General features: G+C 43.8%; 1 protein-coding gene across 4 annotated transcripts in view; it reads left to right on the forward strand.

Moving 5' to 3' along the window:
• Positions 1–22,336, forward strand: part of tanc2b (tetratricopeptide repeat, ankyrin repeat and coiled-coil containing 2b) — a 140,590-nt gene that overhangs the window by 107,335 nt on the left and 10,919 nt on the right. For 3 of the 4 annotated variants that reach the window (XM_040135591.1, XM_040135593.1, XM_040135594.1), the window contains 14 exons: positions 2,419–2,550; positions 8,707–8,745; positions 10,022–10,303; positions 10,493–10,617; positions 12,354–12,585; positions 13,653–13,822; positions 14,380–14,658; positions 16,041–16,208; positions 17,337–17,497; positions 18,410–18,518; positions 18,595–18,717; positions 18,914–19,150; positions 19,233–19,445; positions 20,824–20,917. In XM_040135591.1, coding sequence (XP_039991525.1) covers positions 2,419–2,550; positions 8,707–8,745; positions 10,022–10,303; positions 10,493–10,617; positions 12,354–12,585; positions 13,653–13,822; positions 14,380–14,658; positions 16,041–16,208; positions 17,337–17,497; positions 18,410–18,518; positions 18,595–18,717; positions 18,914–19,150; positions 19,233–19,445; positions 20,824–20,917 — 2,364 coding nt within the window. The remainder of the gene's footprint in view (positions 1–2,418; positions 2,551–8,706; positions 8,746–10,021; positions 10,304–10,492; positions 10,618–12,353; positions 12,586–13,652; positions 13,823–14,379; positions 14,659–16,040; positions 16,209–17,336; positions 17,498–18,409; positions 18,519–18,594; positions 18,718–18,913; positions 19,151–19,232; positions 19,446–20,823; positions 20,918–22,336) is intronic. The other variant, XM_040135592.1, reaches the window with a different exon arrangement.

Consider the following 22,336-nt stretch of genomic DNA (forward strand, 5'->3'; position numbering starts at 1 on the left):
GTACTAGCTCTGGACGGCAGGCCAGTTGGTCTTTGAGCGTGTGCGTGTGTGTGTGCATTCATGCTATCAGTCACCGTTTAAAACAGGAAGTGTCAGGAAGTGTCTGATGTGGCTGTCACTGCCCAAAGCAGCCGAGCTCTCTGCTTCACACTCAGACTTTTTCCTCACTTTCTTCTTCTTACTCTGTCCTCTCACTCTCTCCCTCTTCCATACTGTGTTTCTTTCCTCTTTATTTCGTTTCACTACGTGTGCAGCCTTAGCGCATTGGCACAGGAACTGTGAATGTGATCCCCGGCAGCCTGCTGCATTGCAGATAGAGATGATGAGCACACAGATTTGAGACCTCACATTCAAACCCAGCTGAAAGAGAAGAGGAGAGAAGGAAAAATTTTCGGCCCAGTCGCCCTGAGTCGTTCTTCCTTGGTTTAGCAGCGGATTATTGCCTCCACTGTCTCCGCTTTCACCCCAGCTGGATGACCAGCAACCCCCATCCCCACCAGGGCCAAGCCTCCAGCATTCTCAGCTGCCATTTTCCCTCCATTTTGGGAAACCCATGTGGCTCATTTTTGGGTCCATGGCTGGAGTGACTGAGGCAGTCAGCAACACACACACACACACACACACACACACATACGTAGGAACACGCAGCCATGTGTGCTTAGTACTTCACTGAGCTTAACTTGAGCGACACAGGAACCACTCTTTGAACCAAGGACAGTATACAGGATCAGCGTGGATGTGCTAGTGAGTTTTACACCGGTGAGAGGTTGTGGGCTCAGAGGCCCGACACTTGGAGGGATTATTGTGCTTTACTTTTTGGACTGACTGGAGAGAGAGAGACAGAGGATATTACTGAGAAGAAGCATGCAATACCAGTCACACCTTTCCCCACCTCCTTGATTTGACTCGGGATCTCAGGACTTCAGAGTATATCAGGTATTATGTCAGAGAAAATGGTTTCCCAGCGCTGATTTTACTTAGTACTAGAAATAAATCCTTTTTTTTTTTTTGAAACTAATAATAGTAAGGGATAAATTCGGTTTATTGCAACTTGGATTATATATTTCGTAGCTCTGTCCATCAGCTCCATCAACCATAAAAACATTGCACTCACCAAGGTAATTGTCAAGATCTGATAACACATTAGTCAAATGGAGCAAGAAACACAAGCAGACAGAAGATAACACAGCTTTTAAACGAACCTCCGTGCTAGTCCGATTTATTTTTAAGAAAAAATGATTGGAAATTGCAAAATTATTACCCACACTGCCCGTTGCAAACATCTATCACAGTTTACAGACCAACTTCCTGGTTTTTCTGTGCTTTCAGGCATTATTACTGGCATTTCAGGTGCACTCACTTTTGGGTTTAGCTCCAAATAAAGGGAACGGTCGGCTTGTTTAATACCTGTCTGTTCATCTGACCGCTCATCAGACTCTGTTGTAACGATGTCGCTGTGCTCCCAGATCTCAGAGATTTGTGAATAAAGTGTTTGTTTTGTTTTGTTTTTTATAACTGATGGAAAACGATGGCCACAGCTATGAAAATCAGCCCCAAGTTGAAATAAAACAGTGTTATTCCTCGAAAAACATTGAAGAAATACACAGCTCTCAAAGGGTAAACAGAAAATTGTTACAATTATAACCCAGATTGTTTTTGCCAGACTCCCCAAACCACTAGTTAGTGGTTAATTTTGTGTCTTTTATATTCTGCTTTCCCCATTTCCTGGCTTCTCCTATGAATAATAACCCAAATGACCCCTGCGTCTGTCGATGACGGTGTCTCCTCTTGATGTGGGGACGTAGAAAACTTGGCCCTCACTCACCAAAGAACCACCAGCCCGTGGATGGCTAAGACCGTTAATCCTCCCCGGACATGTATTGTTTAGAGTTTCATTCACCTTCATTCACCTCTAACTGCACCGCGGTGTGCAGGTGTGACGGAGAATCAGGTTCGTCGCTCGCTCACGCTGGCTACGTCTAATCTCATTTAACATTCGCCGGTTTAGACCGTTGGCCCTAAAGACGCAGCGTGGTGTGAACATGCGGCAGCCGGCGTCAGACAGCACTCGCTCCATGAATAAGACATTTGTCTGCCGAGCTAATTAATCCTGAGAGGGGTCGGATGGCATCTGCCTCCGTGCCGCGTGACAGACACTGAGAGGAGGGAGTTTTAGGACAGAACCGTGTAGGTCTGGCTTGTGGGAGCCTGACAACTACCCCAGGCGCTGGCATGAACCACTGCCACCCTCCTTTGAGTGTGTGTATTACGGGCTTGTTTACTGTATGTGTCCCTCAGTGTACATGCATGTTGACAACAGCATCTTTTTTGTCCTCTTTTTCCAAAATATCCTGCCCCTTCCCCATCTCCCCCCTCTCTATCACACACACACACACACACACAACCACACAACTACAGCTACCAGTTCGGCCCACCTGGAGGACCTGGCATACCTGGATGAGCAGAGACACACTCCGTTACGCACCTCGCTGCGCATGCCCAGACAGAGCACCACCTGCGGGCCGGGTCGCTCCGGGCAGGACCTGAGAGGTGAGCAACAAGGCAGACAGAGCACGCACACACACACACACACAACCACAGTCCCTCCTTATCCTTGGACCTTTCCTGTTTCCTATTAGGCTCTCTTTGCATAATCAGTATATGTACTAAAATGCCAAAAAAAAAAAAAAATCCTAAATGAAAAAGTATTTTATTGAGGATAACATGCAACAAAGGTCCTCAGCTGTACTATATGGTCATTGTCTTAAACCACCAGGACACCACAAGTAATGAATTCAATCTAAAAAAAAAAACAAGAGAGGTTGCGCTGTAAATGCTTTGGACATAAGAAGTTCAGTAGGACTCTATGTGTAGACATTTGCAGTTGAAAGGAACTTCAGACCACGGGTCAAAGCATTGAACCCTCATTTACTTTCACTTTGGTTAAAGAAAAAATGCTGTTTTGTTTCATTCGGGCTGAGATGAGCCATTTTTGTTTCACATCAGACGCAGTGCAGAAGTGAACAATAGGACACTGTCCTGTTTTCCCGCACGCAAACAACACAAAACAGCTGAGCATCGCAAGGCAGAGCTGCGTGACGAGCGAGTTATTTTTAAAATTCCAATGAAAGTCAGCGAAGGTTCATTTGCAGTTTGCAATGCGTTTCAGATGCAGATGTCTGCATGGACTGTATATCTATGCTCCCATTTCAGACTAGTGTTGCTGCTGAGCTGTTGGTGGTGGAGGCTGTCAGCTTGTTGTATCCCTGTGTGTGTGTGTGTGTGTGTGTGTTTTTGTGTCTGAAACGGAAGATTGAGAGAGACTGAGGGAGCACACAAAGAGCATTTTGTCAGGTTGTGTCACCGCTAAGCTAAAATTTGTCTCAGCGTTTAACATTCACAGTCAGAGTGTTCCCCACCGCACACTGTTCGAGTCTAGCACACAGCGAGTCCTGCCGAGATGAATCAAATCTCCTCAGCCTCCTCACCGAATGGCCAAATGGCCTTATGTCACAACATTATGTGTCCCCTCGCATTTCTTCCTCTGTCACTTAGCCAGTAATGAGCAGCGTAATGGCAGCCCTCTGCCATTCAAGCAAACACAAATATGAGTCCCTGTGCATTTCAAACACCTGTTAAGACCCCACTCAGTTGAGAGTGCACGGCTCGACCGAGCGACGGTGTGAATCCCCCGCCCGCGGGGCAGCTAGCTGCAGACGAACGCGGAGAAAGAAAGAGAAAGGTAGGAAGAGAGATAGACACGGGAAAAGATGAAGAAAGACAGAGAAGAGGGAAGGCGAGAGCTAGTTCCTCTCAAAGCTTCACTGTTACTGCCAGAGCCACTTGTTTCAACCTTCATCCTCTAAGGGCAGCCAAGTGTGTTTACAAGCCAACCAACTGCGTCCTAGCATGCTCTCTGCCTCCTTGGATCAGTGTCAGAGCCTCCCTGAGTGCACTGCTCCTGTGGTTTCACCAGGAGAGACAGAAAAATGAGACGGAGGGAGACGGGATGTGAAGGCAAGCAACTTGAAGAACGGGGTGTTTCCCTGCAGATCATAGGACGACCAAATTCCCATCGCCTTTATTCCTGAAATTTGAGGTAATAGACTTAGAGCTAGGGAGCTGCTAAATAAAGGATTATTGTTTGGTTTCGTGATTGGTTGTAGGTTTTAAATCACATGGTCCAGGGGAAGATAACCAATGTTCTCGGGAGGATGGAGGATGATTTTGTGAACGTGAAATTGGCATGAAATTCACTCTCCCCAGCACCTCTCCCATGGTGGACACTCCGTGAGCTTTCCCCCAGCCCCACACTCACTATCACCTCGTTGCCCACACGATATATAATGGCTCGGTTGCCGGTAAATACGTTGTAGATATTCAGGAGGATGGGCCATACCGATTGCCTTTCATTCCGCACCAAATTGTCCAGTTTGACACAAGATATTGCATAATCCAATTTGCTTACTGCAAGTAGGTAACAATCAGCCAAACAAAAAAATTGGAAAAAAAAACTGACAGATGGATGAATCTGTTTTAAAAAGATGGAAATGAAATGCCAATCATGTGATGTAGCTTGTAATTATTTTGTTACCCCTTTTGTTTTTTTTGTTTTTTTTGCATGTATTGCATCATTATTAGCCTCATGCCTCAGAAAGCACACATATAATATATCACAGAAGACGGGTCATTGGTTGTTTTTCGACGGGAGACCGCCAGATGCAGACTTACAGATGAGCCAGAGGAGAGGAAGACTGCTGGTTATGTGTCGGTCAGGTGGTAACCAGCTGACAGATCCGGTTGCTTTTGTCAAAGCTCCTTTTGATGCTGGCCATCGGGGGCCCGAGCTGTGCTGCTGTTTTGAGGAGAATGAGTCAGACTGTAATGGACCTTCTTGTGCCCCTGCCTGCCTACCTCTAAGATTTACCACCCACCTTATCTGTTCCCAGCAAACTCTCTCTCATAACTATACGCTGCACACACATTTTCTCCTTCGTTTATCTTTACCTTCCCTCTCTTTGTCTTTGTCGCTCTCTGTCCCTCCTTCCTCCCCCTCTCCCTCCCTCCCTTCGCTGTCTTTCTACCTCTGCTCACGTACACAAAACAGGTCTTGTTTCAGCTGATGGTTGCAGCTTTTGGCTGTGAAAAGTATTTTTAACTCCAGGGGGGTTTTATTACTCCCATATATATTCCCTGACAGGGGAGAAACATAAATAATAAGTTTAAGGGTAGAAATACATTTGATCACTGTAAATGACTAGACGTTTAAAGGATAAGGCTGCTGATATGCGATATTTTTCTTATTCCCAACAAAGGCCCTAAAAATACCAAGAGCAGAAATGAATTGATCCGACTAACAAGTGTCTGTGTATCCAAAGCCTGATATAGTTTAGAGCTCCATTTTTCTCGATGGACCTGGGCCCTGGAATTTATTTCGAGTCAGTTCCACATATACTGTCCTTCTGCCGTAAATCCCCACTGCAGCACCAAATGTGTGTTAATCCACGGCAGAAAAAAACACCCGAACAAATGCACTATTTTCTCCATCTTAGGCAATGTTTGTGAAAGCACACTCCTGTTATTTTTGTTATTTTTTTTTTTTTTAAAAAGGATTTACCGTCCATCATCAGTAGGAACCAAAGGGGCTTGGAACTCATTACCACAAGTTTTGAAGTAGTGTTGAAGGACGGACATATTTTTGGTTTTGGTCTGTTTTTTCTTTGTTGACGGTAAGAAAATACGGAATAACACCAGACTTATCATTTAAGTCTTAATATTGAGAGACGTTGCAGGTGTACGTTAATTACATTACTGTTTATAGTAAACATGTATTTATAGCAAACACAGACTACAGAAGGCCCCTATTGCTGCCTTAGTCAAGGGAGTTAGATAACAGTCTAGATTTGATGACGGTGCAGGAACCTGTCTGCACCAGAACAATGACAAAGTTTTGGGTGATTATCTGGTCTCTAGCTACCATACTGCTCCCTTTGTTTGACACCAGTGCCTTTAATCTGTTTCTGTTAATCTTAATCTGATGAGTAATTTTTCATGTAACAATCTAAACTTTGAGATGTAGGTCTGTCTTGGAGTTCCGTTGCAGGCTTTGCCACTTATATAACATATTGACATCATTTTTCTCTGTTGCTTGGCTATAAGACATGAAGTAAGTCAGTAAATTGTATGCCAGCAGGAAAATGGTACGTGTTTAATGAAACTTTGCAGGCACAAGGAAGATTAGAGTATATTTCCTGAACAAATGCATTACCCATAGGCACATTAAAGTGTATTATGTCGCGCTAAGCCCACTGTGCAAATTACTTAAAATTAGATTTATTTTAATTTTTTTAAAAACAGAAATCCTGTAAGATCCTGTTGCTCTTGCATATGCTAGATGTGGCTCTACAGCCAGTGTTAGAAGAGACGACTGGAATTTCAACTGTGTGTCTGAAAAACCAGACGGCCTGAAAAAGAAAAAAAAAACAAAAAATCCTTGGGCAAACTCCCACATCAGCCATAAGAAATGTCTTTCGCCTGACCTAAGATAACCCATCGCCGCACTCCCCGGACCCCTCACAACACGCAGACTGATCATCTAAACCGTGTCTCCTCCTCTCATCATTTTCATCTCGTCCTCCACCTCTGGGCCAACTCTACTCTCCTCTTCTCCTCCCTTTCTTCTCATACCCGTCCTCCACTTCCCATCCTCTTCTCGTCTCCTCCTCTGCATCGCGTCTTCCTCCCTCTCAAGGCTGCTCGGCCACCGTGAGTCATCCTCACCTGGTGAATAATTAAAATGTCTGAGACTCTCGCACTTGCTGGCCATGGATGGCTGATGGGTTGGAGGGATGCCTTGCTCAACGTCGCCTGAGGGAGAGTGTTACGGGCAGGATTGCGAGCAACTGCCCCCCGTCCATCCCTTACACACACACACACACACACACATTTGCTTTCACCAGCCCGGAAACAACTCCCTCAGCCCCCGTTCACAACATGGCTGCCGTGTTTTCCTGAAATACCTGACACAGTGGAGCAGTAGTAGCTGCCTGACTTAACGCGCAAGAGGTGTAATCGTTTCTGCCATTCGGAGGATGGTGCCCGATAGTGCGAGGGTGTGTTTAGCAATTCCGTGAGGACGGAAGGCGCTTTACAGACACGTTTGCAATTCCGTCAGCCCCAAGATAATTGAATTAGCGCCGCTTAAAACAAAGTAGCTTTGGCTGCTTAGCCTCTTACTTCAGTGGCCCATGATAGTATAAATGGCAGCAACGGGTAGTTTTTGCATTTCCCATCACCAGAGTCGGATCAGTCCCATTCACTCACAACATGACACCCAACTGTTACATCAGTTTGTGAATTATAGACATAATAGAGTAGTCGATCTCTCTCTGACCGTTTATGTTTATGTGTGTGTGTGTGTGTGTGTGTCTGTTGAGTTAGCAGTTAAATAGTCTGACTGGTGAATATGGATGAAATGTCTTTTATTAGATCGGGCTGCAGCTGGCACAGAGCTCAGTGCAGTAAAAGGCATTGCTGGCCGTGTACTCGGCACAAGCCGAGAACAGCTTTTCACCCACTTTCAGGTATATCTTTCTGTGCTTTTGGCCGATTGTATAAGTCAGAATATTCTCGGCGCCATCACCGCATCTCTTTTGGATTCTGCGATTGTAATTAGCATTCCTGGAAAAGAGTCACGCTTACAACAGCATTCTGGGGGTGACGTGTGGTTAAAAGAATACGTTACGAGCAATATCAGCTCATTATGTTATGTAGCCCGTGCTCTTAATCAGCACACCGGAGTCATTTACAGAAGGAACACGGCTCTAATGCAACACTCAGTCCCTGCCTGCCCCCTGACGCGTTTTTCTGTACTGTACCTGCGCACAGCAAAGAAATACCTGCCGACACGTAAGATTTCTGCACGCTCTCTCCATCCTATTCTGCCCGTCTCATGTATGATACATTTTTCCTACAGCTCTGACTCACCGTGTGCTTATTGCCAGTATGCTGCAGAGTGTGAAATGAACTATTGCTCTGGCTATCTTCTGACCAGCAGCTATTTATCACCGCACACTGCAAGAATCTGATCAAATGTACCCTCGGTAAAGGGAAAAAAAGAGAGACTGAGGTGAAAATCTGATCTTACAGTTTGTTTGAGGTTCTCTGTAATAACTCCAAATTGGGGATTTGACTCTTACTGAGGTGGATTACTTGATGTTAAGATGTGACTAGCTGTAGGAGCTGTGGAATTGAGGTAGGAGTCTCCCATCCCCTGGTCCAGTTACTACCAGTACTGGATTCAGTTACTTTTATGGGGATTGATTGGTCTTGCCCGGCGCAATGGAAGCGATTAGATTCTCCCAGAAGTGCAAACCTGCTCCAACCTCCCCTCTAGACATGCTTAGGAATACGTTCGATGTAATTCAAAGGATTTCGGTTAGTAATCGACCCCGGTCTGGTGGTTCCCCATATTTCTGACATCATGATGTGCTGGTGCTACTGCTGCTTCCTCCTTTTTTTTTTTTTTTTTTTTTCCCCCCTTCCATTGAACTACACCTTGCCCTGTGCTCTGACACACTGCACACTGCTGCCAGTTTCCATTCCTGTCCTCACTGCCTTTTTCTTTCTTCCCTCTCTGTCATTTCTCTGTTTCTGCTTTCACTCTCCATCTTTCTCTCCCTGTCTTTCGCTTGCTGTTCGTCCCAGCTTCCGCTAATAACACCCATGCCTGGCAATCGCAGTCACGTAAGTTACTTTAATTTTCATTTGTTGCATCAGGCAGCTCGTTCTGCTCTCAGTCGCCCCGTTTGCTGGCTAGCGCTTTACTAGTCAAAGCCGTCTAGTCGAGTGGCACACACACACACACACACACACACTGACACACACTCGCCAGCAGTGTGTTTGTATTATTCACGCACAACTCGCGCTTGAAATCAGACGTAATTACCAGATGCTGATTATAGCATTTAAAGAAATGACACACCAGATAGAAGAGAGCATGGTTTTATTCACAAAGCCCAAATCAGTTTAAAAGACCAGACCCAGGAGATGACACCCAGAAGCAGCAGACGAAAATTTGCACTGAGTTCATCACACAGCTTCAGAAGTTCATACCAGATTCATTTTACCCTCATTAGTCTTTAATGGTCCATATGTTCTCCTGAAAAGATGCCCAGCCTCTTGAGGGCTCTGGTTTAATGACTCCCCCTATTGAGCAAAATCGACAGTCGGCAGTGGCTGTTGAAGTAGTCGCTCCCTTGACTTTTCGCAGACTTTCTTTTGCAACTCAATGAGCGCGAAGCACACCAAAGTTCTGATTGTTTTGTCGTAAAATATTGGCGAGTAATCAAAGTGGAAAGGGATTCAGAGAAAATAAAGTGTGAACTGTAAAAATAGTCATCCTCTTTGAACTCAAGCTACATTTTCTTGCTTTCAGCATCACATCAACTATATTATTCCTACTTAATCTTTAGCTTACAGTGAGATCATGGCGAACACACTTTATTTTCCAAAAAACCAATCAAATTTAACCTTGCAAGGACATTTTATACCAGCACAATAATATACGTTTCACTTTTGTAACATTGACCCATCAGTATATACTGTATTCGATTTCTCAGTTATGTCAATCTTTGATGTACGATAAAATGAAAATCAATGTTTATGCTTTATTAGCTATAGATAGATTAGATATAGGTCAGATCGAGATACATTTTAACCTTAAAATCAACATAAATATACTAATTAATTTGTTGTAGGTAAATGTGTAAAAGATCAAATCAGTAGTGAAAAATATTGATTATATATGAGAAAAAGAATTAGGTAGTTTCATAATCATTGATATGTGGGTATCTATGTAGTTGCACATATTTTGTTTGCATTTACACATAGCAACTCACATACTTCAGTTTCCAGGGGGAGAAAGCGGCAGTCTGTAATTGCAAAACATTAATACAGGTACATAAATGTGGCTTAAAGCTGTAACACTACTAACCAATCTGCTGTTTCCCTAACCCGGCAGTGCGTTTCGCACCCTATCGGCCTCAAGACATCGCCCTCAAACCTCTGCTGTTTGAGGTGCCCAGCATCACCATGGACTCCGTCTTCACCGGCCGCGAGTGGCTCTTCCAGGAGATCGACGCCCACCTCAACAGCCCCAATGCCAGCACCAACCGCGGCGTGGTAGTAGTCGGCAACATCGGCTTCGGCAAGACCGCCATCATCTCTCGCCTGGTAGCACTCAGCTGCCACGGCACCCGCATGAGGCAGATCGCCTCCGACAGCCCGCAGGCCTCGCCCAAACGTAAGCGCCCGCTCATTCCTACGTAAGATTTCCAAGCCTATTCAGTGTTTTTTTTTTTTGTTTGTTTGTTTTTTCTGAATTAAATTTAAATTAAAATTTTTAAATTTAAAATTGTACCGTGGAAAAAGACTGCATGAATGCGACCCACGTAAAGCTTACCCTGAGCGTGCTGTGTTGTCTTGTGTCCAGATGGAGAGGGGCTCCCTCTCACCCAGCCCCAGCCCACGCATGGCACCCTGGGAGGAGGCAGCTGTCCCGGCACCCCCGAGATGAGGCGACGTCAGGAAGAAGCCATGAGGAGGCTGGCGTCTCAGGTACCCGATGCACCTGGGACCGTGTACACGCAGAGATTACCACACACACATTTCCATTTCCGCTTCCGATTCACAGACCAAAAACGCTGTGTCTCAAGCCACTCGGGGACATTTTTCTGCCTCCCCACACACATTCATTTCCCCTTTTCCTCTCACAACTCTGTGAAAAAAAAAAAAATCAATTGCCAAATACTGTGTCAAGGGTCTTTCTCTTTCTTTCCTTTTGCTCAGAATGCTCATCTTATTATAATAGTAAATTCCATTGTGTTTGTGGCTCAGCGTGAAATTTCCAAGCCTCATTCTGTCTCTAATTGAAAAACTGCAAGATAATTTAAAACGGTTCCTTTTAATGTCTTAATTATTCTTTTAGTGACAACATAGATGGTAGGATAGCCAATGATACGCTCTTTTGAAAAAGCCTTTCCATAGTAGAAGCACGGACACGGCCCAGGTTCTGTCAGAAATGATACGGTTTCAAGCTTTTGAGAGAAACTCAGTGTTTCGCACTCGCCGCCAGCTATCATCGACTCACACAGGGCTTTCTCCTTAGGTGGTAGACTTCAAAACAGGTGGAGATGAGCAGGGACTTTTTTGTTTTTACCTTTTTAATACATTCAGAGTTTTGTACAGCTGTTTTTTTTCCTGTTAAAGGGTGTTTTTTTTGTTTTTTTTTTGTTTTTTAATATATAAATTACTGGGGTATTTACCGTCTTGTAACCCGCCTCCGATGTAAACCTATATGATGTGTGAAACCGGCTCTCTGTCACGCTCTTTTTCTTGTCTGCCATTGCACCTCGCCCCCCCCCCCCCCACCCCGCTGCTTAGCCATCTGCATCCCCAGTCCCAGCCTGATGCATTATGCAGATGTGTTTAAAAAAGAAAAAACAACTTTGCCAGGGAGCCTTATGAAATATTTATACCTGCAGAAAGCCATTTCCCAGCCAAGCTATTAGATCTTGTTAACTCTGTGCATTAATAATTGATCTCACTCCCTTTTTCACCCCTTTTGTTTTAAAGCCCTTTATTCCTGTGTGACCAAAAATTAGCATTCCATTTGGATTAGTCCTTTTTTTTTTTTTTCATTACCTTTTTGTCACTGCCCTCTTATCACTGCCGCGGCCTCTGAAAATTCAAACTCTTTGTGATCTCTCAGTCCCCAGGAGAACTTGGTCACACCTGCTGCTATTGTTTAGTTGGCCAGCCTCTCAGAAAATTCACTCGCCCTCTGCCATTTTCTGATGTCACTACATGTCCATCCTAAGATAATTTTTGGTCATTCATTCATTCATGCATTCATTCATTCATTCATCATTCATTTGTACAAGCCAGATGTACATAGTTGTGAAATATGACAGTTTAACACTTGACTCCTCGTGCCACAGTCATCTCACACATGAGATGCATGAGCTAACTAGGAATCAGTCTCCCTTGGCAGCCGGAAGCCATGAATTATTAATGGCTAAAGCTGTACGGACGAAACGAGAAGTATTATGTTTCATTATACTGCAATCATCCACCCTGAAGTTGACTCACTCTCAAATGAGTTGTAGCCGTAGACACTGGGAAAAAAAAAGCGTTATTTCTAAAATTGTGTCACCTGACTCCCGTGTTCCTTAACGCTGATCTTCAATCAGTTTTGCAATACCCACAGGCCGGTCAAGGTTAGGATTACCAGACAGGAATGGAAATGCTCAGAACCTGGCTGCAACCCTCTCCCGACTCTCTGTTGCCCCCAGGTGGTGGCGTACCACTACTGCCAGGCAGACAACGCCTACACCTGCTTGGTGCCGGAGTTTGTGCACAACGTGGCCGCTCTGCTGTGCCGCTCGCCGCACCTCGTCGCCTACAGGGAGCAGCTGCTGAGGGAGCCGCACCTACAGAGCATCCTGAGTCTGCGCTCCTGCGTCCAGGACCCCCTGGCCTCCTTCAGGAGGGGGGTCCTAGAGCCCCTGGACGCACTTCACAAAGGTGATACACTTGCAATAGAAAAAAGTGCATAATTCCCAGAGGGTTCAGCCGTGTTGGAAAGTAACTAAGTACATTTACTCAAGCACTGTACTTAAGTGCAGTTTTGAGGTACTTGTACTTTGTACTTATAATGTACTTTTTTCTCCACTACATTTATTTGACATCTGAAATTACCAGTTGCTTTTCAGATCAAGAATTTACCTAAAAATCATATGAGATTATAAAATACGATACATTATTAAAAATTAAATTAAATTACAAGGGGGGGGGTGAAGGATATGCAGCATAGACTTCATTCCATGAGCTGACTTTTTCAACAAAAATGTGCCCTCTGCAGATGTTAAAGGGAAAAGCTTGACCAAAAACACTGCATTTGTCTCTTCTGGGGCAACTGAATATACGTAATCATCTATATAGAGTAAATAATCATCTTGCATAAAAGCTATAGATGACTGTAATTTAACAACTACAGTAATCAATAGCTCAAAATGATTTTAAGCCCTCTCAAGGTTATTCTGCCTCTTGTTTTATTAACTTTGATTTCTTTGCTATGTTGGTTTGAATATCTGCACATCCCTCATCATAATGTGGAATTTCAAATAGTTTCAAACTGTTTAATTCACAATTCAAACACAGTGCTTTAGGCAATGCATAATTGCTGCCTGCTCAGACCTCAGTATCCAATTTACACTTTGACTCAAGTCCTTGGTGCATGATATTAGATGCCTCTTGTGGACAGTGTTGTCGATGTAATCAAGATTAAAGTTCATAATCTCAGTGCTGGAACTGAATTTTTTCGTAAACCACCTGATTTATTAAACCAAACCTGAGCTGCGCAGGCAATTGTTCCAAGCTTTCAAATGAAATAGAGATGAAAACTAAATCTTTGATGGTTAATTTTTGAATATATAGGGAAATTTGACTTTGTGGCTCAGCCGGAAATTTAAAGCTCTTTATCAAATAGAGGGGGCAGGTTTGACAAAAGAATGATCCGCACATGGTGCAGCTTAGGGCGGTTTAGATTTCCTAAACTTTTTCCTGTTTTCATGCCGACTGTTGTTTCTCAGAGAGGAAGATCAACTCTGAGGAGGACCTCGTCATCCTCATTGACGGTTTGAACGAGGCAGAGTTCCACAAGCCAGACTACGGCGACACCATCGTGTCCTTCCTCACCAAAACCATCAATAAGTTCCCTCCCTGGCTCAAACTGGTGGTCACTGTCAGAACCACGTTGCAGGTAGGGCACAGATAGTCAGTCAGGATTTTCTTTTTGAGCGTGCTATACAGATTAAAGTGATGACAGTAAATCCCACTGTTTGCATCCTCTCCTCTGCGGTTTTACTTTTAAATCTATTTTTTTCCTCATTGTATTATTGTTATCACTGCCAGATAAGAGGGATTTACATCAACATTTTCAGGAGGTTTTTTTTGCATCAGCTGAAGGCCACTGACTGACAGTATTGAATTAGTCTTGAATAGAACTCTATCCTCTTTGTGTCTGACCTTTTCATGTTTCCTCTATGCACATTATGCAGGGGATATGAATACAAATGTTTTTAAAATCAGAATTTTTTTGGTTCTGTCTGCTATCTTCATCTCCTTTCACTTTATCTTTAATTCATGAGGAAGAAACGGGTATAGACCAATTATTCATAGCATATCGTACTTTATTCTTGACCCATTAATGAGTTATTTTGCCTGTGTTAGTACTTAGGCAGTTATCAAATTCATCAAGATGTCTACACCAATATCACCAAAAACAAGCTCCTGACTGAAATGATCCTGACTCTTCAGGAGATCACCAACGCACTGCCGTTCCACCGCATCTCTCTGGACAGCCTGGAGGAAAACGATGCCATAGACCAGGACCTGCAGGGCTACATCCTGCACCGCATCCACAGCAGCCCGGAGATCCAGAACAATATCTCGCTCAACGGCAAGATGGACAACACCACCTTCGGCAAGCTCAGCGCCCACCTCAAGGCCCTGAGTCAGGGCTCCTACCTGTACCTCAAACTCACCTTTGACCTCATCGAGAAGGGCTACCTTGTCCTCAAAAGCTCCAGCTATAAGGTTTGGCATTACTGCTTAGTTTGTGATGGTTTTCACAAGTTCAGCTTAGACTGATTACATCTAAACCAGGGGTTTTCAAACTGTTGTCTCATGTCTCTGCCGCCTGCCGGGGGCTCACCGGGGGCAGGCGGCAGAGACGTGTGACAAAGATACCGCGTGAGATGAAAAGGAGAGGGGCGTGACGGTGCTCTAAAAACAACTGGAAGTCGTTTATTCCAGTTTGGCCGCCGATTTGTGCCATTTACCAACACGGTCAGCGGTCGCACCAGCCGCGGCTGGGATAATGCAGCTCATGGAGGAAATTAAGGTACCTAAAAAAACCCTTTGTTCCCGATGGCTTCAGTTTGCATAATTTGAGTCATAACTCAGTCAGATCTTAACACATAGACATAATACACATATACTCAGATTTAGCGTAATTTATCCCTTCTGAGGATATCATAACCTTCAATGCCAATTGCGAAGAAATGTCCGTAAATCTGCTTAGAAACCATAGAAGAAAAAAAAAGTGTGCTCCTTATAATTACAGAACTGGCCTGGTGATTATCACGTTTTCAAGTTTTCCCCAGCATCAAAGTAACCCACTGATAGTTATCTGTAAACAGGACCTGCTAATAGCTAATTCAGCATACTTTAATGGTGCCAATTTGCCAAAAGGTAAACATTTATAGGCTAACAAACGGGGCTCAAGTTGTAGCCCAAAGCAGAACTCACTAGGTCCATAGCAATGGGGAAGGAGTTGTATCTAAAATAAATATGTTGTTGCTCATAATTTGAAAAGGCAACACGGGAAAGGCATATTTTATTTGCCTGCACTCTTGACAGGCTCTGCATAAAAGTAGTCTCAGAAAATCATCTTTCTGACATTGGAGTCAAGTCAATTTTATTTGTATAGCGCCACATCATAGAGAGGTTATCTCAGGGCACTTTGCATGTACAGCAGGTCTAGACCCTACTTCTTATAGTTATACTCCCCGTGAGCAAGCACTTGGCGACAAGGAAAAACTCCCTTTTTAACAGGCAGAAATCTTGAGCAGAACCCGGTTCACAGTGGACGGCCGTGTGCCTCGACCGGTTGGGTAGGGTGAGAATCGAACACCTTTGTGATAAATATTCCTGTTGAATTTTTTTTTTTTTAGTGTGTATTTCATAATGAAATATTTTATCTCACACCCCCAGATTAATTTAATTTCATGTATTCAGAAGTGCTTCCAGGCGCCGTTAAAAAAATGACAACTAATAAATTCACATTTTCCTCTCTGAGGAAGACCGTGTGGAATAGTTTAAGATGTGCTTCACAAACACAATGCATTATTCATTTCTGTCGAGCCGATCCAAAGGAAATGAGCACTGTAATTCAAATTCTCTTCTTCCGTCCTCAGGTGGTTCCCGTCAACCTCGCAGAGGTGTACCTGCTGCAGTGCAACATGCGCTTCCCCACGCAGTCCTCGTTCGAGCGGGCGCTTCCTCTGCTCAATGTGGCCGTGGCCTCGCTTCACCCGCTGACCGATGAGCAGATATATCAGGCCATCAACGCTGGTTCACTGCAGGTAATAGAGGAGAGGCCTCAGACACTGAGACCTTGTAACTCTTTAACAATCCCTAATTTTGTGCGGTTTTGCCTGAATTACTGCATATTTAGTATTTTTGATCCTTAGACATGTGTTCAATAAAGTTGGACATACTTTTTAAAAGAATCTATCACACTGTTGGACAGCTTTACTTTTTAAAAGGTAGGTTTCTGTAGCTGTTGTAGCTTGTTTTTAAAGCAGCGGATACTTTTTTTTTAAAGTCCAGAATGACCAACAAGGCTCTGATCAGTTGCTACATACTCTATGTTCCATTGCTGATCTATTTGTAACCTCATAGAACCTTTCAATGGCAGTCCAGTCCAAGTTCTACATAATGCTAGTGTCTGGAAAGCTGGAGCAGCGGATGGTAAACGGTTAATATCTCAGGCTCTTCAAAGGAATTCATGTATTATGAAATGGACTGATCCAGTTGGTTTTTTAAGTCAGTTTCCTTCCAAAGTACATCATTTAAAGAGTGAAATTTTAATATGTATGACGTATGGGTTTAAAAGGGTTTCAGTTACCTTGCGAACTAATCTCTTGCTAATCTGTGATTTTTACTCCCTCCCTGAGCTAATGTTATCAGATGTTTATTTAACATAGCCAAGTACTTAAACGCCCTGAAAGCATATATTTTTTTAAATCAGCGTCTTTCTATGAATGATGAGGTCATGAATACACTATATCCTCCCACATTTCGAACAGTTTTAGATATTTAGCATCATAAAATATCTATTGGGTTTTTTTTTTTGTTTGTTTGTTTGTTTGTTTGTTTGTTTTTGGTCTTGTTTGTGCTTTTCTCACTGCTCCGAAGTTGAAGCTCAGATGACAAAAAGGTGACACAGCTGGTGGGTTGGTCCTGTCAAATCTGATCGAAAACCACGCCCACTCAGTCCTGATCAAGCTACTTAGCTCAGTCGTGACTGTTAAACTCTTTAGAGATAATAACTTCATATGTTTTTCAAGTGGTTGCTTATTTATACTCATCAATACTGTATTTAATGTTAAGATTTAAAGCCAGATTTTCAGGGGGTTTAACTGTCTGAGAGTTTCGGTACACGGCATTCAGTGTCCAAAATAACAGCGAGACAACGTCTGTGGCTGCAGGGCACGCTGGACTGGGAGGATTTCCAGCAACGTGTGGACAACCTATCCGTCTTCCTCGTGAAGAGGAGGGACGGTACCAGGATGTTTGTTCACCCCTCCTTCAGGGAGTGGTTGATCTGGAGAGAAGAAGGAGAAAAGACAAAGTTCCTCTGCGATCCGAGGTGAGGGCAGGCAGGAGAAATGTCGGATTGAATAAGACGAGAGGCTCTTGCTCTGGGATGCTGAGGGTGATCAGTTGCGTAGAAAGAAAGTGCCCAGTCACTGCTAATGTAAGGTCACAAAAAAAAAAAAAACAGCAATTTTTTTAGCGTTTTGCTTGAGGGGTTTTAATTATCCCATCTGGAAACAGGACATTGGGGTGGGGACATAGCAGAGAGGGACCATAAAAAGCAAGGGGATTAAAACAAAGTTTTATTGGGGGGCTGAAAACCCAAAAAGCCCTGCCTTACTATATTCCCAAATAATTTAATTTAAAAGTTGTGGAGTCGTAGGTTTTATTTATGAGGTTGTGTAGAAATCTGTGAAAGGGTCATATTCGTTTTGTCATTTTTATTTGCACCTTCTGCAACACCAAGTTATAAATATATCTCAGCTGTTTTTAAAAAAGAAGAATCAATAGGATTCTGATTAAAAAACAAAAATTACAGGAAAGTAAAAAGCTATATCTTTAAGCAATTATTATGAAATATATCTACGCTATGAAATAAACAGTTAAATTACAGGGTACCTCACTACCTACCGAGTCCCAGTCAAAGTTACTATTCCTCACTGTTTTACAATGTGACAGTTAATAACTCTATAGGCAGTTGGTTGTGGACTCAGAAAAGTACCTTTGAAGCCACAGGCACGACTGTGTAGTTAATCAGTCGTGTATAAATAGAAGTCGCTCTGTTGGTCACATGTAGATTATGTTTATCCAGCAGAGGAGGTGTCGTATTTGAAGCTGGAACAATTTATTTCATGTACTATAATTAAAAACCGGTCGCGCCAACCGTGCAGATGATAACACGGCGTTAATGACCTGATGAGTCCGTCTCCAGTATTAAATGATTCCGCGTTTGTCGTCTCCGCAGGAGCGGGCACACCCTACTGGCCTTCTGGTTTTCTCGGCAGGAGAATAAGCTGAACAGACAGCAGACAATTGAGCTGGGCCATCACATCCTCAAAGCACACATCTTCAAGGTATACCATCCCGTGTCTCCGCCTACATCTGTGGCACCAAAGTAATGAATATTTACACTCGATCTCTCCGTTCAAGGGTCTCAGCAAGAAAGTCGGGGTTTCCTCATCTATCTTGCAAGGCCTGTGGGTATCCTACAGCACAGAGGGCCTTTCAGCTGCACTCTCTTCACTCCGAAACCTCTACACTCCCAACATCAAGGTACAGGCGCTAACATGGCAGAGAGGAGGCTATACTTAAAGAATAATTCAATTGTTCTGGGTACCAATTCCAGAGTACTTCTCGAAATATGCATCACGTAGGTCTTCCTCGCCCTGGACTAAAAGAGTTTGTAAATTTGAAGCCCTACTATGCTGTGTTAGCTTTTTATTTCCTCATTTTTTGTGTACGTGTCCAGGTGAGCCGGCTGCTGATGCTGGGCGGTGCCAATGTGAACTACCGTACCGAGGTGCTGAACAATGCCCCCGTCCTGTGTGTCCACTCCCACTTGGGCTACATGGACATGGTGGCTCTGCTGCTCGAGTTCGGCGCCTCTGTCGACGCCTCGTCTGAAATTGGCCTCACCCCGCTAGGCTATGCTGCCGCCGGGGGACACATGGCCATCGTGACTGCGCTTTGCCGCAGGAGAGCAAAGGTATGGAATCGCACAGGTGACTCCAGTGTCCTCCTTCCCGTGCTTGCTTGTGCCCCTGATCAAATCCCCGTCCCGCTAACAGGTAGACCACTTGGATAAGAATGGCCAGTGCGCTCTGGTCCACGCGGCCCTGAGGGGCCACATGGAGGTGGTGAAGTTCCTCATCCAGTGTGACTGGAGCATGGGGCCACAACAGCAGCAACAGTCGCCGCAGACCCAACAGCAGGCAGCCTTCACCAAGAGCCACGCAGTCCAGCAGGCCCTCATCGCTGCAGCCAGTATGGGATACACAGAGGTACGGCAGCGGGGGAGGGTGGTTGATTTGGGGGGGGGCTGGGCTCTGGAGTGCAACGTCATTGACTCTTCGGCCCAAATTAGCGACGCTGGACTTAAGTGATTTAAGGCAAAAATGATTAAGGGCTTAAGATGACCTCTCGTAACTACTACTGCTGCTACACTATCACTATTTAACTCCAATGCTAATAGTGACAATTGTGCTATTTTTTGATAAAAATGAATAAATAAATAAAATGATAACTTTATTTATCATTGGAACATTTTGTGGCTTTGTGCACCACATTCACACCAAGGTTGTTTGTAAAATATATCCCGTCATGCAGTAAAATAACTCATTTCTCATTTGAGCTTGCATTTCAACCTGCTCATTTTTTTCAGTAGCGGCTGAATATTATCCCAAAGCACAGTGAAATGTGTCCTATGGAGTTTTATTGCAAAAACAAAAGAAAAAGAAAACAGTTATGTTTACATTCAGTTTTACCAAAATGTAAGTGAGCATATCCAAATGTGTTGAATGCATTTCCTTTAAATTTGTAAAGCTGATCTTTAAATTATTTAAAATCCAGCAGTTCTTTACATCCAGGTTTACGTGCTGTCTTTGCTGGCAGTTTGCAGCATATCATGGCACTTTACCGCCACCTGTAGCTCAGTGGAATAATGTGAAACCACTGGCGAGTGTTGCATCACCTGCGAGCGTGTGCATTCATACGCTTCCTCGCGTACGTGCACAGGACAAACAAAACGGGGGCCCACCCAGAAATACAGCTCCACGGTGCTACTGGAGGGAAGAAAAAACCAAAACTCCACGGGGAACTTTTTAACTTGGTCACAGGAGGAAAATGGGATCCAAGAAGAATCAGACAGCATTCAGATGTTCACAAATGTTAACTTTTGATGATAATTAGTGATGGAAACATCCAGGAGAAACAGAATTCCCTTGGTCAAATGGGTTGAGAGAGAAAGCACTTTGGAAATCTAACAGATATTTTTTGGAAACCAGTAAAGTTACGCTAATTTGAGTTTGAGAAGGAGCGGAGGAGGGAGGGGAAACACAGAGGAGATCGAGATGTACGGAGAGAGGAACCATGTATGAATTATAAAATGTGATCACTCCTTCTTATCGCTCTATGATGATTATTATTTTCAGCAACTGATTGACCAAGGACTGGTGGTCAATGCAGTTGCTAATGATGACTGTCAGTCTTCTAAAATCCAGCCTTGTCGATCAGATTACAACAGGTTCAAAATGAAAGTAGATTATTAATAACCAGTGGTTTTATTTCTATCATTTATTCGTATGTACCCTCTTTATCTCAGCGTAGTAAAAGTAAACTTGGACGTTAATCTGTGTCGCGTTGAATCTTGTTCCCCATCAGATCGTGTCCTACCTGCTGGACCTGCCAGAGAAGGATGAAGAGGAGGTGGAGAGGGCTCAAATCAATAACTACGACACCCTGTGGGGGGAGACAGGTGGGAACACCTGCTGTAGCCAGACATTACACCGATAAAACCCTGAAGTCTAAACCGACAGATGGCTGTGAATGTTTAATGGTTCATGTAGTTGCAAAATCTTTGCACAAATGTAATATACTGTAGTTTGTCCTGAGACTTAGAGTTCAGAAAATGCTTCTTCTTTTTTTTTTTTAAGGATCTAAGGAGTTTTTTGTGAGAGGGTTTTTCTGTGTGGCACTACAAGGCAGAGAGCTGCAGTGCGGATATGAGGGATCGTCCTTGTGTGTGTGTGTGTCTTCTGCTGCCGCTGCCGCTGCCGCTGCTGCCGCCGCTGCTGCTAACGCTGGTTGCTGCTGCTGCGTCAGATGCTGATGGCAGTGCAGTGGTGTCTTTGGAGCAGAGACGGGGCTGGGCTCGCACGGGGGAGGGGGATGGGGAGGGATGAGCCGTGCTCCAGGGTGCTTAGAAATGACTAGTCTGATTGCACTGTGGCAGGGTGTTGAGAAATGTAATGCATCATTGTAACCTAAAGCTATGAAACCTCGTTGCGAGCATTATACCCCCGCTGGAGTGTCGGGCAGGCTGCTGCTCACTGTCAGCTGGAGAGGGAACTTGTAGTCACTCAGCCGTACTTTAATGTTTGTAAGGGATCAGAAGGATGACAGTTATTCATGAAGATCATTTCTAATCCCAGTGTTACTCCATGGGTCAGCTGAGGATACATTATTCTTTGCAACAGTCAGAGGAAATATACGTATGCGGGCATGTACAGAGATATTCACTGAACTGTGTGTGTTTAAAGTGTTCTTCCAGCTGGCTGACCAGGGTCACCCTTCCGAGGCTGCTACCACCCTGATTATAAGACGTGCATTCACTCTGCTTTAATTTTTCCAATTATAATCATTACATTTGAGAAGATGTCTTTTTTCAGAGGTCTCATGTGTACCCTCTTCTCTTCTCTTCTCTTCTCTTCTCTTATCTGCGAGGAAGACTTTAAGATGTATCCCAGAAAAGCTGTTTTTCACACGGAGCATTGTTTTTTTTCCAATTTGTGGTCAGGATTCGCTTTAAAGCGGCTATAATCAATATTTTTTTTATAATAACAATGTATAAAATGACAGTGTGAAAACAATGTGACTGAATGTTAAAGGGGCTGATCGTAGTGACGAACCTACAGAGAATTATAGCCTGGATCTGCAGCTCCCGTTGGCTTTGTAGAGCTTTATAATGAATTTCAGCCCATTGTTCAGCCGTCTGGCCGGAGCTAAAATAAAATCAGCTAATGCATGTTTAAGTGTTACTTAATGGTAAACATTCGAATCCAAGGCTAATAGGTACTCCCTTCCTCTTACAACAAAAATCATTTCTTTTTTTAAAACCTATGCATGAAGGCACTGGAGGTACTGTAGCAAAAGTCTCCATTTGTAGCCACTACAT

Source organism: Xiphias gladius, chromosome 9, assembly GCF_016859285.1.
Source record: "Xiphias gladius isolate SHS-SW01 ecotype Sanya breed wild chromosome 9, ASM1685928v1, whole genome shotgun sequence".
Lineage (NCBI taxonomy): Eukaryota > Metazoa > Chordata > Actinopteri > Istiophoriformes > Xiphiidae > Xiphias > Xiphias gladius.